Source organism: Barbus barbus (assembly GCF_936440315.1).
Source record: "Barbus barbus genome assembly, chromosome: 22".
Classification (NCBI taxonomy): domain Eukaryota; kingdom Metazoa; phylum Chordata; class Actinopteri; order Cypriniformes; family Cyprinidae; genus Barbus; species Barbus barbus.
The window spans coordinates 12,153,510-12,168,950 of record NC_136750.1 but is presented as its reverse complement, the minus strand read 5'-3'; the positions used below and the strand labels follow the sequence as shown (position 1 = coordinate 12,168,950).

The window sequence follows — 15,441 nt, the reverse complement described above, 5'->3', positions numbered from 1 at the left end:
GTCCAATAGCACTCACTCCTATTCTCATGAAGTGCTTTGAACGGCTAGTCATGCACCACATCAAGTCTGTCCTCCCCCCCCTCCCTTGACCCCTTCCAGTTTGCATATAGTTCCAACCGCTCGACCGATGATGCCATCGCCACTGCCCTCCACCCAGCCCTCACACATCTGGACAAAAAAGACTCATATGTCAGGATGCTGTTCATAGACTTCAGTTCAGCATTCAACACAATCATCCCTCAACAGCTCACACACAAACTGGTCCAGCTGGGGCTCAACACCTCTATGTGCAACTGGCTGTTGGACTTCCTGACCGGGAGACCTCAAGCAGTACGGGTTGGCAGTAACACATCCAGCACCATCACACTGAACACTGGGGCCCCCCAAGGATGTGTACTGAGCCCCCTCCTCTTCACTCTGCTGACCCACGACTGCACACCGTCACACAACTCTAACCTGATCATTAAGTTTGCGGATGACACAACTGTGGTGGGTCTCATTAGCAACAGAGATGAGACAAACTACAGGAGCGAGGTGAGCCGCCTGGCCGGGTGGTGCAGTGACAACAATCTCTCTCTGAATGTGGAGAAGACGAAGGAGATTGTTGTTGACTTCAGGAGAGTACACACTCAGCATGCCCCTCTGACCATCAATGGTGCGACTGTGGAGAGAGTGAGCAGCACCAAGTTCCTGGGTGTGCACATCACAGAGGACCTCTCCTGGACTAACAACACTGTAGCACTGGCCATGAAAGCACAGCAGCGTCTCTACTTCCTCCGCAAACTCAGAAGAGCCAGAGCCCCGACCCCCCTCATGTGCACCTTCTACAGAGGCACCATCGAGAGCATCCTAAACAGCTGCATCACTGTGTGGTATGGCGCTTGCAACGCATCCTGCCGCAAGTCACTTCAGTGAATAGTGAGAGCAGCTGAGAAGATCATTGGTGTCTCTCTCCCCTCCCTCCAGGACATTTACAGCACCCGTCTCACCCGCAAAGCCCTCCGCATTGCAGGTGATCCCACCCACCCGACACACAGCTTCTTCAGTCTGCTGCCATCAGGGAGGAGACTGCGGAGTCTCCAGGCAAGGACCAGCAGACTGAAGAACAGCTTCATACATCAGGCTGTCAGGAAGCTGAACTCCCTTCCGTCCCTGACCCCCATCCCCTCTTTTTTACCCCATACAACACTGAACTCTGACACTATGCCATGTGCCTTATGTCACTTTATCTATCTTTTTTATTTTTCTACAATGTCCTCAGACTGACAAGCTCTTTTTGCACTACAATATATCTGCACAGTTTTGTTTTTATTTAACTGGTTTGCACTATCTGCCATTTGCCTTATGCCACTTTATCTATTTCTTTATTTTTTTCTACAATGTCCTTACTTGTATAGCTATAGAGTTGTATGTACATATGTTTAAACTGTATTATCTGTATTCGAACGTGTTTAATGTTAACTGTTTACACCAAGGGTCTGAGGGTAACGCAATTTCAATTCTCTGTATGTATGTGCCGTACATGTGGAAGAATTGACAATAAAGCAGACTTGACTTGACTTGACTTGACTAGAGTATATATAATTTATGACATATGCAAATGCAGCATTCATGTATCAATAAAGACAGGGTAGAGACAGAAATAAATATTAAACTAAATAAACTTATTTGATTTGTCTGTGTTCTTCATCTTTTCAGCAGCTGTTCGGCTAATGGGATTTTGTAGAGGTTTTGCCCATCACATGTTTTTTTGTATTTTTTTCAGGCTTAAACAGAATAATATAACATTTAGGTGCAAATATGCAGAATAGTAAACCAAAGCTTGAGGCTAAAATGGCAAATATCTCCACAGCTACAGTAAATTTTCCAGGAGAGCTGACATAAGCTGGTATAAATGTAATCCATACAGCACAAAATATGAGCATACTGAATGTGATGAATTTGGCTTCATTGAAGTTATCAGGCAGTGTGCGTGCCAGAAAAGCCAGAATGAAGCACAAGACAGCCAGTATGCCAATATAACCCAAAACAGCCCAGAAACCTATAGTAGAACCCAAACTGCACTCAATAATGACCTTTTCCTTGTAATATTTCATATTTTTGTAGGGAAATGGAGGAGATATTGTAAGCCAAAGCACACATATAAGGACCTGTATAAGTGTAAAGACAATAACACTGAGTCGTTGTTGTGCAGGCCCAAACCATTTCATGACATTACTTCCAGGAAGTGTAGCCTTGAATGCTATTAACACCACTATTGTTTTCCCCAAAACACAGGAGATACAGAGGACAAATGTGATCCCAAACGCTGTGTGACACAACATACAGGACCACTCAGTGGGTCGACCAATGAAAGTAAGTGAACAGAGGAAACACAGAGTCAATGAGAAAAGCAGCAGGAAGCTCAGCTCTGAGTTGTTGGCTTTTACTATGGGGGTGTCCTTCTTGCTATAAAACAGGATGGCCACCAACACAGTTAATCCTACTCCAAACAGTGAGAAAAAGACTAGCACTATACCCATAACTTCTGTGAATGACAGAAACTCAACAGCCTTTAACACACATTTATTTTTCTCAGCATTAGACCAGTATTCCCCGGGACACTGCTTGCAGTTATTTGAATCTGGAAAGGAAGTCATGATCACTACAGTTAGAAGACAAAAGGAAATTTGTGTCCTTTATTAACTCCCTTGATAAGAAACTGCATCCTTAACAGTAGAAAAAGTAAACAAAAACAACAACTAACCATTTTTATTTGTAACAGTGAGATGAGCTGAAGATTACCTGTCTCATTACTGATTTCTCCTTCTGCACATGGAATACAGTCATAACAGCAGACAGGTCTTCCTTTCTGTGCAGCCTTCCTAGTGCCTGGAGGACAGCTGTTACTGCACACAGAGCTTGGCTTCTACATGCAAAAGTGCGTTTAAATAAAGAAACATAAATTTAAATAAACAGTTAATCTTTATGCTCTAATTTTCCCATTTCTGTTAATCTAGTTCTGATTTCCTTAAGTATTGCTGAAAATGTATAAATTTAGAGAGAATGTTATCCCTACCCACCAGTAACTGAAATTGTTTGCTTTCTAAGTAATTCAGAGTTGCAATCACACAGTGTTTTTTTTTCTTTTTTTGATGGTGGAACATATTTCCTGTTTCTTTGAACTTTGAATAGAAAAATAGGAGCACAGATTTGAAAAGAGGCAACATAGCAGCTTTACCTGCATAATGCAGTATCACTTACATCTTTCATAAAAGTATATCATATCTTTCATATAAGTAGTAACTTTTTTATTTTTTTTATTTTATGTTCCCACAGTTAAACATATATTTTTTTTTAATTATTTACCTCCAGATGTCCTCCAGCCCAAATTATGTTTTCAGTGTTGAGCACAAAGCGCTGGTCAGGAGGAAGTGAGGCATCATAGTATCCCACTGGTTTAAACAGGAATGATCTATCTGACTCCTGCTGCCAGTTCACAACTTCATAATGGGCTATTGTGGCACCAGTGTTGTCAAACCACACACGATCTCCAAACTTTACAGTGAAATTTATTTTTTTCAGCGCTTCAACCACCTAATGCATAAACAAAAAGACAGACAAACAAACAATTTATATAATCAATTAAAAAGAAAATGTCTTAGGTATCAACACCCCCCCCCCCCCCCCCCCCCCAATAAAAAAAGAAAGAAAAGAAAAGAGTTTTGTTTATCTCTTTCTCTTAATATATATTTTATATTTTACCTGCTGTGGTTCTATTACCAGGCTTTTATCACAACTTTCTTGTTGTGTGCACTTGAGTAGATTGTGTAGTGAATGAGCCACAGCATGAACTGCTTTGTATACATGGCTTGAATATCTGTGTTCAGGCACATCTTCATTGTAGTTTTTCAGATCAAGTAGATCCTGATATCTCATGCAGCTTACAGCATACTGAGAAACATTTCCCTCAATATGTGAGCATGGGAAAGCTGTGTCCCAGAATGCTTTTATAACATAATCTGAAAAACCCTCAAAATTTATTTTTCTCAGTGCTAACCCAAGTGACCCTCCAAGCACATTAAAACTGTTTGAAGTTATATAATTCTTTGAGGTTATCCAACCCTCTACTCCGATTATTTGGAAGCCTGTGATATTCTGAACAGTCAGCTGTTCAATTAATAAGCCCATCTCAATAAATGAAACAAATGCAACAATTACTTTTGCTGTGCTTTTTTTTATTGTATCTACCACTTTTTTGAGTTTCTCTGGCTCTGTTCGGTAGAATTTCACAGAGTATTCTACACAAATCCCCTCCTTCTGTGCTGTATTCAGAAATATTCCCATTCCATAGTTTCCATAATCATTGTCACTGTTCACAGCTCCCACCCAAGACCAGCCTAAGTGCTTGACTATGTATGCAAGTGCCCTGCCTTGGTGGTAATCACTAGCAATAGTCCTGAAGAATGACGGGTAATCTTTCCTGTTGCTGAGACATTCACATGAGGCTGAGTGACTTATCTGAGAGAAAAAAAAGAAAATAAATTAAAAAATTAAAAAAGAGCAAACAATGAGACAGTCATCATTATGGTGATTTTGTAAAAAAAATAAAAAAAATAAACATTTTTGCTATTACCCCTTACCACTGGAATTTTAAAAGGTCCTGTAGTTCTGGACAGAATCACTGTGGCAGAAGACTCTGTTTCTCCTATGATCGCATGTATAGAAGACTGTCCAGTGCATGTCTCCCCTAATGCAAATTCTGGTCCATTCATCAATCCCATAGTCGCACTCATAGAAGATAGTCTTGAGCCACAGGTATCATAAATTCGGTAACCAATAGAAATATTTGGGAGCAAATCTTCACTTCTGTTAATCTCCTCAATGGCAAAGATCATTATCTGAGCCAGCCGAAAATCTCTTAGATTCACACTATGAAAATAAAAAAATATAATATGAAGAGTTCAGATGCAAAAGCCTCTTAAAAAGTGCCATCTTAAATGTTCTTCTAAAATTAGTATTTTTATCAGGCTCCAATGTTTATGTTCAGTTATTTCACTTTAATGGCAATGAAAAGAACCTATTCATTGCCATTAAAGCGAAAGTACTGATCCTACACATGAGAGGCTGGTAAAATTTGTAATTTTAGAAGAAAATTTCAAATAGCACTTAGAGGCTTTTACACCTGAATTCTTCATGTATTGCTAATAAATAAACATAACATGAAAAAAGTAAAGGACAGCTTTTACATTTATATATATATATATATATATATATATATATATATATATATATATATATATATATATATATATATATATATATGATAAAATCTTAATATTTCAGATCTAATTGTAATCCACTGTAATTAAATTAATGCAGTATGTTTTAATTTTAAACATCTGTCCATGTTCTCTGATGTAATATTTCTTAAAGTGTCCAGTGTAACAAACCTGGAGCATGATAGAGGCTGAGGTTTTTGTTTAAATTCAAATGATGGTAATGTTTCTTTACTGTGGATTGCAAAAATTCCTCCAATAGTTACATCTCCGTCCTTGGAAAGTAGTGGGTATTTAGCTTCTCCCATCATTCGGCAAAGTCTGTTTTCCACCTTTGTCTGAAGGTGATGGAAAAGAAGGAGTGTGTAAAGAAAGAGAAGCATCCTAAATATTGAGCTCACTCAATCCTTACTCAATGGCTACCAAATGCAGCTGACCTGAACCATATTTGCACTTTTATAGACTGACTAAATGATTGAGAACATAACAAATAATGTGACAGAGTCTCTCGTGCTCTCTCTCTCTCTCTCTCTCTCTCTCTCTCTCTCTCTCGCATGCTCTCTCTCGCATGCTGGGAGTGTTTGGGTGTGCGTGAGGGGTTTTCATGAGGGAAGGGTGATTGTTTTCTTCTAACTTTTTTTCTAAACTTTTTTTTTTACGGTTCTTTGATTACAGTTAGTGATAAAGCTTTTTTGTGGATTGGATTGGGAGTGGGATGACATCCCTCATACCACCTGTTTCCCTTTGCCATGTTGTTAGGTGTGTGACGCCAAATGGGTTGAATGTGGAGGAAAAGATTGGATATCAAACCATTTCATATGCTTTGCGCATGAACAAGGCGGTGGTTGTGTTTGTAAAAGAAGAGAATCAAGTGAATTGTCTTGTAAGCAGCGGAATAGTGGTGAGTAGAGACTTTATTACTGTTTCGCCAGCTGGTTGCTCCAACTATTAAAGTAACTGTTTCAAATGTGCATCTGTTCATTCAAAATCAGGAGATAGAAAGAAAGCGTTTGCGATATGGTAAGTTAGCTAGCGCAATTAAAATAGTTCCTCTAGGACGTAAACATGAGGCGCTTAAACATGTAATGTTGTTTAGAAGACACGTCTTTGTTTCTAAATGAACAGGAGTTAGATGTGTCTTGAAGAGTTTGGCAGGAGGGAAGAGCGCATATGGTGTACGCAAATACTGAAAACATGAAGTATTTTGAGTGTGGAGTGTAGTAATCTTTAGAATCATTGTTCTAACTTTAGCTTTTAGGGAATCACTCTTAAGATTCGATATTTATAGGATTAATTGAGATTAATCAGAATGTCCAACTTATACCTTGTTAACGATACCTTATTAACGACTTGTCCAGCAAGCATCAAAATCAGCACGTTATCTCTTAACAATTTTAACGATAAAACAAACCAAATAGTTAGTTATCAAGCTCATGAGCGCAGGTAACGCGATCTTTTGGCAAGTAATTTCAAGACTTGGAAAATCACATAGCAACAGACATGAGATTTCTTAATAAAATCAAAGTCTATTTCACTACTCTAACACAATACAACACGAAACAAAAGACGTAAACAAACACACACATTCGTTGCAATGAATTGTTTTGATCTAAAGAGAGTTTTAGGTTCTAATGCTCGTTTTCAACCTGAGGGAACTCACACACGCATGGAACTCTTCTATCTTTACTCTTAAAAGATAAATTCACAACCAGTTCAGCAGATTCAGGAGATTTAGTCTTACTCTCTTTTGCTTTTGGTCGAGTTCAGTCTTTTCCCGGTTCAAGGAGGCTCTACTTCAACTGTCGTTGCTTTCAGTTGAATTTCTTCCTTAACGGGTCAGAAAAGATTGCGCACTGATGGGCGGCTTGGTAGGTTGTTGTCACGAGAATACTCTTCAAGGATATCCAAAATGGCGCCACTGTGTTCGGACGCCGTTCAGGTTGGTCCGCTGAGATTTTGCTTTAACTTACTTTTACTTTCTCTTTTTACACACTTCACGTCGGCACTGATCACCTACAACATAGAAACGCTTTTGGACATTGGAAACCGCTACACTAACCTGTTCCAGGACACTCTATCCTGGAATCCTTCATGGCCTCTGGAGATTCTTCGGAACGCAGAGACGAACAATATCCCCCCGAGGCGACGGATCAAGAAACACCACGGGAAATGCGCTGGAATTCGAGATAGTCTCCGGAAAAGGGCTCACAGTCCTCCTCTCCCGAGCATTCTGCTCGCAAATGTCCAATCCTTGCAGAATAAGATGGACGATCTTAGAGCCAGGATTAGTTTCCAACGGGACATAAGGGACTGCAACATCCTTTGTTTGTCAGAAATGTGGCTTTCGTCCATGATCCCGGACACTGCTGTAATGCCCAGTGAGAACTTCTCTGTTTTTCGGACGGACAGAACAGCAGAGGCCGGTAAATCCAGGGGTGGAGGTGTGTGTTTCATGATTAACAAGAAATGGTGTGATCCCAGGAATATCTCCATTCTGTCGCGTTCCTGCTCGCCTCATCTGGAATATCTTTCCATTATTTGCCGCCCATTTTATCTGCCCCGGGTGTTTTCATCGATCATTGTTACTGCGGTGTACATTCCACCACAGGCAGACACCGGCTTGGCTTTGTCTAAACGTCACGATGTGCTCAGCGGCTACATTAACAAACATCCTGACACTGCCTTCATCATCGCGGGGGACTTTAACAAAGCCAACCTCAGACGGGTCATGCCAAACTTTCACCAACATGTATCCTGTCCAACTAGAGGACCAAACACACTGGATCATTGCTACACTCAGTTCAAGAATGCCTCCAAAGCCCGATCACAACACCGGAATACACACAAAGGCTCGTTCAGGAACCTCCGGTGCAGAGAGTAGTGATGTGCTGGTCCTCCCACTCAGAGGCTATGCTGCAGGCGGCTCTTGATGACGACGACTGGGACATGTTCCGGGCGAGTTCATCTGACGTCAGCGAGTTCACGGATGTAGCATTGAGCTTTGTAAACACGCTAACCGAGCAAGCTACAGAAACAATAACTGTAAGGACATTCTCCAATCAGAAACCGTGGGTGGACAGATCAATCCGTGCTGCGGTTAACACACGCACTGCCGCTTACAATGAGGCTCTTCTGACCGGGAATATGAGCGAGTACAAAGCATCGTGCTATGCTCTCCGACGCGCAGTAAGAGCCGCTAAACACAGATACAGAGAGAGAATTGAGTCTCATTTCCAGCTCAATGACTCTCGACGGATGTGGCAGGGACTGAGGACCATCTGTGCCTTTGAAAACAAACCCTCCGCGGAGGTGAGAGCAGATCCGTTGCTGGCCGACGAGTTAAACATCTTCTACGGCCGCTTCGATTGCAATGGCGGCGACACGTCTCTGCCGTCCAGCGCGTCAGGAAGCAGCAAGCAGAGCAGCGATTATCCTGTAATCACCGTGTCGGAGGATGAGGTTCGGAGGGCGCTAAAGAAAGTGATCGTCAGGAAAGCAGCCGGACCTGATGGGATAACCGGCCGTGTTCTGAGATCCTGCGCTGATCAGCTCGCTGGTTTGTTCACGTCTATCTTTAATGAGTCCCTTGCTACCTCCGTGGTTCCCACCTCATTTAAAAAATCCATAATAATCCCTGTGCCAAAGAACAATAAACCCTCTTGCCTGAATGACTATCGCCCAGTTGCCCTCACATCTATAGTCATGAAGGTTTTTGAGAGACTTGTAAAGATCCACATCTGCTCCTCCATACCTGATACTTTGGACCCTCTTCAGTTTGCCTATCGCCCCAATAGATCCACTGACGATGCCATCTGTCACGTCCTCCACTCTTCCCTCACACACTTGGACAGCAACAATGGGAATTATGTAAGGCTGCTATTCATTGACTATAGCTCAGCTTTCAACACTATAGTCCCCATCAAGCTGGCTTCTAAATTCACAGACCTCGGCCTAAACTCCTCACTCTGTGACTGGATTCAAGACTTCCTCACCGGCAGACCTCAAGAGGTGAAAGTTGGCCAGTTCATCTCAAACCCCATCACCTTGAACGTAGGAGCCCCACAGGGCTGTGTCCTGAGTCCCCTGCTTTACTCTCTCTACACGCATGACTGCGTGTCCTCTCACATCTCCACATCTATTGTCAAATTCGCTGATGATACTGTGGTTCTGGGCCTCATCTCCAACAACGATGAGACCGCTTACTTGGATGAGGTAGAGAGACTCACATCAAGGTGCCAGGACAACTGTCTCTCTCTGAATGTGAGCAAAACTAAAGAGCTGATCATTGTAAGATATCAGAGACTGAATCAGACAAAGTGAAGAGCCGATCAGAACATTGAAACCTGAGGAGCTGGAATGCAGAGAGGCCTTAAGGAAACAGGACGTCATAAATCTAGTTTGAAGCAAGCAATCTAAGCAGCAAGCCTCTTTCACAAAACAGCTTGCAACAATGAGACAAAAGAACACTTATTGATAGTTCCAATTCAGGAAAGAGACTGTTAAATTTGGGGCAAGGAATCAAGACTGATGTTCAAAGAGATGGCCGTTACATGTAAACCTGTGATAGGAAATCACGAGCTACAGACTCTCTTGGGCAGGTCTTCCCCCATACAAGACAAAACAGACTTAAATTCCTTTGTCTAAAAGAACATGCCTTCGTTCTCCATAGAACTACATAAGACTTTCATTTTCAACTTTTAATGAAACTAATCATTTCTATGCATAACTGCATATTGTGTATGTAACACACATTTGAATATCCTTGTTTTAATCACTCATTGTGTATGTAGTGGTAATAGCTGAAGGATTAATATTCATGTTTAGTATGTATGAGTTTGAAAATTAATGCTTTAAATGTTTCTCCCAATAAATTCTTTGTCAAATGCATCATAGTCTTGTTATAGAAATCATGCTCAAAAGGTATACTTTGCAAGAGCCTGTAAAGTTCGGACCTCTGACTGAACAGATAACAAGTTGGTTTATGATTTGGTGGAGACACAAAGCAACTCCCCAAGCAAGGACAGTATCTAATTGGTCAAGACATCCAGATGGGACGGTCTGAAAACAGAGTTTAAAAGTTCAGGACACCATCTTGGCTCCTCTTGGCTCTCTTTCTCTTGGCTCTCTCTCTTGTCACTCTTTCCTCTTCCTAAAAAAATGCTCTCATAGTTACTCTCTCTCTTCTCTTTTGTCACCGCGTGCTGCTCTTTGAGCGTGCTCTGGCCCACGTGCCATAATGAGAAGGAAAACAACTTAGTCTCATTACATCCTTTTATTTTTATTCTTTTACTTTAGTTTCTTTTCTTTCCGTGGGGTTTTGTGTTCTAATGTAAGTTTGCTACGAAGTCCAGCACCGACTGCACTCGCTTCAAACTTCGACCAGACCAATTCCGCATCCTCAGCCAACGCCCAAGACTTCAATTCAAAGATTATTGAACTTCCAGACAATCAGACACTTCGGGGAACCCCCTGTCTGCAACGAGACACAAAGGAAACCCATAACACAGGCAATGCAAGCAAGTAACGCCTCATCATGGACTTTAGGAAGAGACATCAGCTGCCCTACACTCCTCTTATGATCAGTGGGACCCCTGTGGAGAGAGTGAGTAGCTTCAAGTACCTCGGTGTAAACATCTCCGAGAACCTGACTTGGACTACACACATCCAAACACAGGTTAAGAAAGCCAGGCAAAGACTGTACCATCTGCGACAGCTGAGGAAATTCAGGGTCTCACCAGCAATCCTGAAAACTTTCTATTCAGGGACCATAGAAAGTGCATTGACTCAGTGCATCTCAGTGTGGTATGGAAACAGCTCAGATCAGGACTGCAAAGCACTACAGAGAGTTGTGCGCTTAGCTGAGTGCATCTCAGGGTCTGCTCTCCCCTCTCTGCAGGACATCTACCTCAAATGCTGAAAAAATAGAGCTGTCAAAATAATCAAGGACTCAAATCACCCTGGTAACTGTATTCACTTTGCTTCCATCTGGTAAGCGCTTCCGTTGCCTGATGGCAAAAACTGAGAGACTTAGGAGGAGCTTCTTCCCCCAGGCCATCAGGCTCCTTAACTCTGACTCTGTGTCATAACATCACATGACTCCATGTAAATATCACCATATCAATAGCTATTCATAATTTTTCTCTACCTCATATTGCTGCTATTTAAATACCCTGGACAACTTTTTGCACATTCTTTTTGCACATTCCTCTTATTACTATTTAAGTCAACAACATACTGAGCTGCACATTTATATTTATATTTTTTTATCTTTTATTTATTCTCTTATTTTTTCTACTTTTCTTTTTCTTAATACTTGTATACTTTATAATTGCATTCCTTGGAGCGGACCTGACCTACATTTCACTGCTGGTTATACCCTGTATAATTGTGTATGTGACAAATAAAAAAAATCTTGAATCTTGAATCTTCAGTGGATGGTTGGCCTCGTTCTGACTTGATGACGCTTCCAGGAAGTTGGTTTAGGATTTTAGATGTTAAAGTTCTTTGGAAGCTTGAGTCTTGAAGCTCAGCGAACTGAGCTTAAGCTTTTCTTTTCAATTTCCAACAACAACTCAACACTGAGATACAGTTGGGTATCTGTTTTTAACGGGCCGATTTGGGATCTGCCCCCCGGGCGACTGACCCAATCGGATTCTTCCTGTGGGGTGGAGCCCCGCCCTGCACAGCTTCTTTCCGTGCACATACCTTATTTGTTCAGTTATTTATCACATGAAAAACTTATTAACAGCAGATTTCTATTCGTATTGTAATCATGCATTGATGAGAACAAACTAATTTAATCCACACAAGCTTACTATTAATGAAATCAGCTTTCATCTGAAACCAAACACCACGTATTTGACATGCCCAAAAATACATATATCATTTGTATTCATTACGCGGTTAATGCATCGATTAAACAATCCAACACGATTAAACACATCCAGCATGTGAACTGAACACTAGGCATCAGGTGAAGTTTTGCATCAAAAGATTACAACAATATCATACGTTCCAATAACACAGTAAAGTTTATACATGTCGTGACAACCTTACTATATGTTGTGAATATATTATATATAGTGTTTTTCCAGTATATTGCTTCAATAGCAGAAACTAGTATAAATTTGTCCCTGTAAGATACGTGAGCAAAGAGTGGCGTCTCTTTGTCTGTTAGAGAGCAACAAGGAAAAGGCGCGTTCCCCTCTTGGGGAGAAACGCAAGGTTGTGGGAAGGTCACTTTCGTGGAGATCTGGAGATTTTCTTAGTTTGATGTTGATCATAAACACATCATCTTCAATGATACCATCCTTGAATTTACTGCGTTAATGGAGAGAGATTAGGGAGGGTTTCTGTGAAGTTTCTCCAAATGACAATGTATTTTCCCTTGTTTGACTTTTTTTTATGATAAATGCAGCCAAGCACTTAAAGTTGCTCTTCTCTAAAGACATCCAGATGTCCTTTCTCCAATATATCCTGGTTTTTATGGTCCCAGGAGATAAGGAGGTGCGGGGCGAGCGATGGGCTGGAATGGGAGCTTTGATTCCTTCTTCAGGAATGTGTTGAAATTAGGTGTGTGTGTATCCTGGTTTCGACCAGGACTTACAGGAGATATTGAGTATAAGCGATTAGCATGCCCACATAAAGTTCATGCCGTTGAAGAAGTCGTTAGACACAATGAGGAGGTTGCTGTGAATGATGCTGAAAACTTGCAGTCTGTAGATGTTGAGGATGAGGTTCAGGGAGTTGAGGAAGTGGTAGAAGAAAATGAGGCCCAAGGAGCTGAGGAAGTTGTTAAATTAACTGAAGAAAATGATAGTTGAATTGTGCAATTTTGAATGATGAAACAACAGTAATAGTTGCAAACAATAGTAAAGATGTGGAAACGTTAGGCCTACAACAAGTGGAGAAAATGGTTTTGGAAAAATTGAAAATGAGTATAAATGTGATGCAGAAATGAGAGACGAACATGCACTTTCGGAGATTTCAGAAATTGGGTCACAAGTGATGGATGCGGGGGGAAAAGATGTGAGGATAGAAGAGAGGGTTTGAACGGTTTTCGGCAGGCAGACGAGACCCGTAGCGACTGACAGCTGGGCCTCGCCGCCCGTCAGATGGAAAGTTAGGGTGGGTGGCCAGAGACTGTCGCCGATGCTCTACGGGAATCCAATACTCACTGAGTCAAACGGGTAAGTCTCGCTGACCGTAGGATGAAACGGTAAGTTGTCTGGCTGGGAGGCTCTCGCTGACGCCCGACAGGAGCACAATACTCACAGTGTTGGACGAGTAAACCTCACCAAGCGAGGGACTTGAAAAGGTAAGGTTTTCTGGCCGGGAGTGCTCTCGCCGGCGTCTGTCGGGAGATCAATACTCACTGTGTCGGACAGGTAAAGACAGAAAGGCAAAGTCAGGTAGCCAGGAGGCTCTTTCCGTCATCCGACTGGAGATGGATACTCGCAGCCTGGATGGGTCGCAGGATGGAAAAGGTAAGTTGTCTGGCTGGGAGGCTCTAGCTGACGTCCGACAGGAGATGAAGACTCTCAGTGTCGGGCGGTTGAGCCTCGCCAAGCGTCGGACTTGAAAAGGTAAGTTTTAACTAGCTGAAATGCTCGCACCATTTTTTTATTTTTTTTGCTGGGATGCCTGATGATAGCTAGACGGATCTGTGATGTTTTTGGAACCAGAAGCGCCTGATGGGTTTTTTTAGCGTTATCTATGAAAAGAGGTTCGAGGGGGAATTTGCCCTGAGAAATTCTAAGGCGAATACTCAAGAACGGCCTGGTAAGGTTGGATAGGAGAAGAGAGTTTTAAAATGTAAATGAAATGACCTTTCTTGACTTGGTCTGTCTTACTTGTTTGATCAGAAATTAAATGGTTTCGCTATGAAAAACTGATAGGTCTGAGATGGTGGGGCTGATGTCCGGATAGAATTTAGAGGAGATGGTGAGCTCTGAGCATCTCTGAAACCCCGAAAAGGCTAGAATGATTATGGCATCCGACGGGAGATCAATACTCATGGCAGCGGACGGGCAAACCTCGCCAAACGTAGGATGGAAAAGGTAAGGGATGGGAAGACCGTAGGACATAAAGGTAAGATTGCTTTGCGGCATCTGACAGGGTTCCGCACTTGCAGCATTGGACGTGTAAGTTTCGGCAATAGTCAGACGGAAACGCAAGGTTTCCGGGAAGCTCTCACACATCCGACGTGAGTTCACTACCCGCAGCGTCAGATGGGTGGGCCTCGCCGGTAGTCGACAGGGAAACGTATTTACTCCACCGGGAGCGCTCTTGCAGCATCTGACAGGGAGTTCAATACTCAGAATAATAGTCGTCTAATAGGGTAGATGCTATGAGGATTGCTTCCGTGATTGTAAGACAAATCCAATGTGGTTCCTGATAATGCATCCGAAAATCTTGGTGCTGCTTGCATCCAAAGGTTAAGCGTACAACAAAATAGAATTCCCTGTGCTAGCGCACCCCAAATAAGTGCCATGAATCTGGATGAATAGGCATGGCTTTGAAGCTGAGGTGATGTCGACTTGTGCCAGCCAGGTGCTAAGACTCATGATTTATCATATGGATTGCATGATCAATGTCCTACTATTGGGAGAGAATTCGTTGAGGGGAATCAAGGTGTTTATGGTTGAAACGGGTACTTATGCGGAGCTGACAAATCGATTAGAAGGTGTTGCTTAGCCCATTGGAATGGCTGCTAGGAAATTCTGGGGTAATGCGGAGACGGCGGTCAACGAAAGATCTGATCATAACCCTCGTTTAATTTGCGCCTCCTATAGGGGAAAGCTTTACTGAAACAGATTATTTCAGGGAAACGGCTGAACGTAATAAAGAATTTGGAAAAATGGCAACTTTTGATGTCCATATTCAATAATTTACAATTGTTGCGGCGTTTCTGCCGTAAAGAAAAGGCGAAATGTTAGAGATTATGTGGATATTTGAATTGGACGTTTAGCCGAACGAGGATTAGATCGCACGGTGGCATATAGACCAATGGTTCCCATCCCGTCCTTGGGACCCCCAGCCACAGCACGCCTCGCATGCCTCACCCACTTAACAGACCCGAGTCAACTCATCAGCTCTTTGGTAGAGTCTGCAAGACTTGAAATGGGCGTGGCCCATGAGAAAGACACACAAAGCGTGCGGCGGCCAGGGGCGCCCAGGACAG

The 15,441-nt window shown here is 42.3% G+C and overlaps 1 protein-coding gene across 1 annotated transcript; it reads right to left on the bottom strand.

Moving 5' to 3' along the window:
* Positions 1-1,709: 1,709 nt before the first annotated feature.
* Positions 1,710-5,641, bottom strand: LOC306888232 (extracellular calcium-sensing receptor-like; the record flags this gene model as incomplete). Its single annotated transcript, XM_079446435.1, has 6 exons — positions 1,710-2,623; positions 2,785-2,908; positions 3,349-3,576; positions 3,745-4,500; positions 4,623-4,911; positions 5,433-5,641. 6 exons carry the CDS (start codon positions 5,639-5,641, stop codon positions 1,710-1,712), a joined length of 2,520 nt encoding a protein of 839 aa, XP_079302561.1.
* Positions 5,642-15,441: the final 9,800 nt, after the last annotated feature.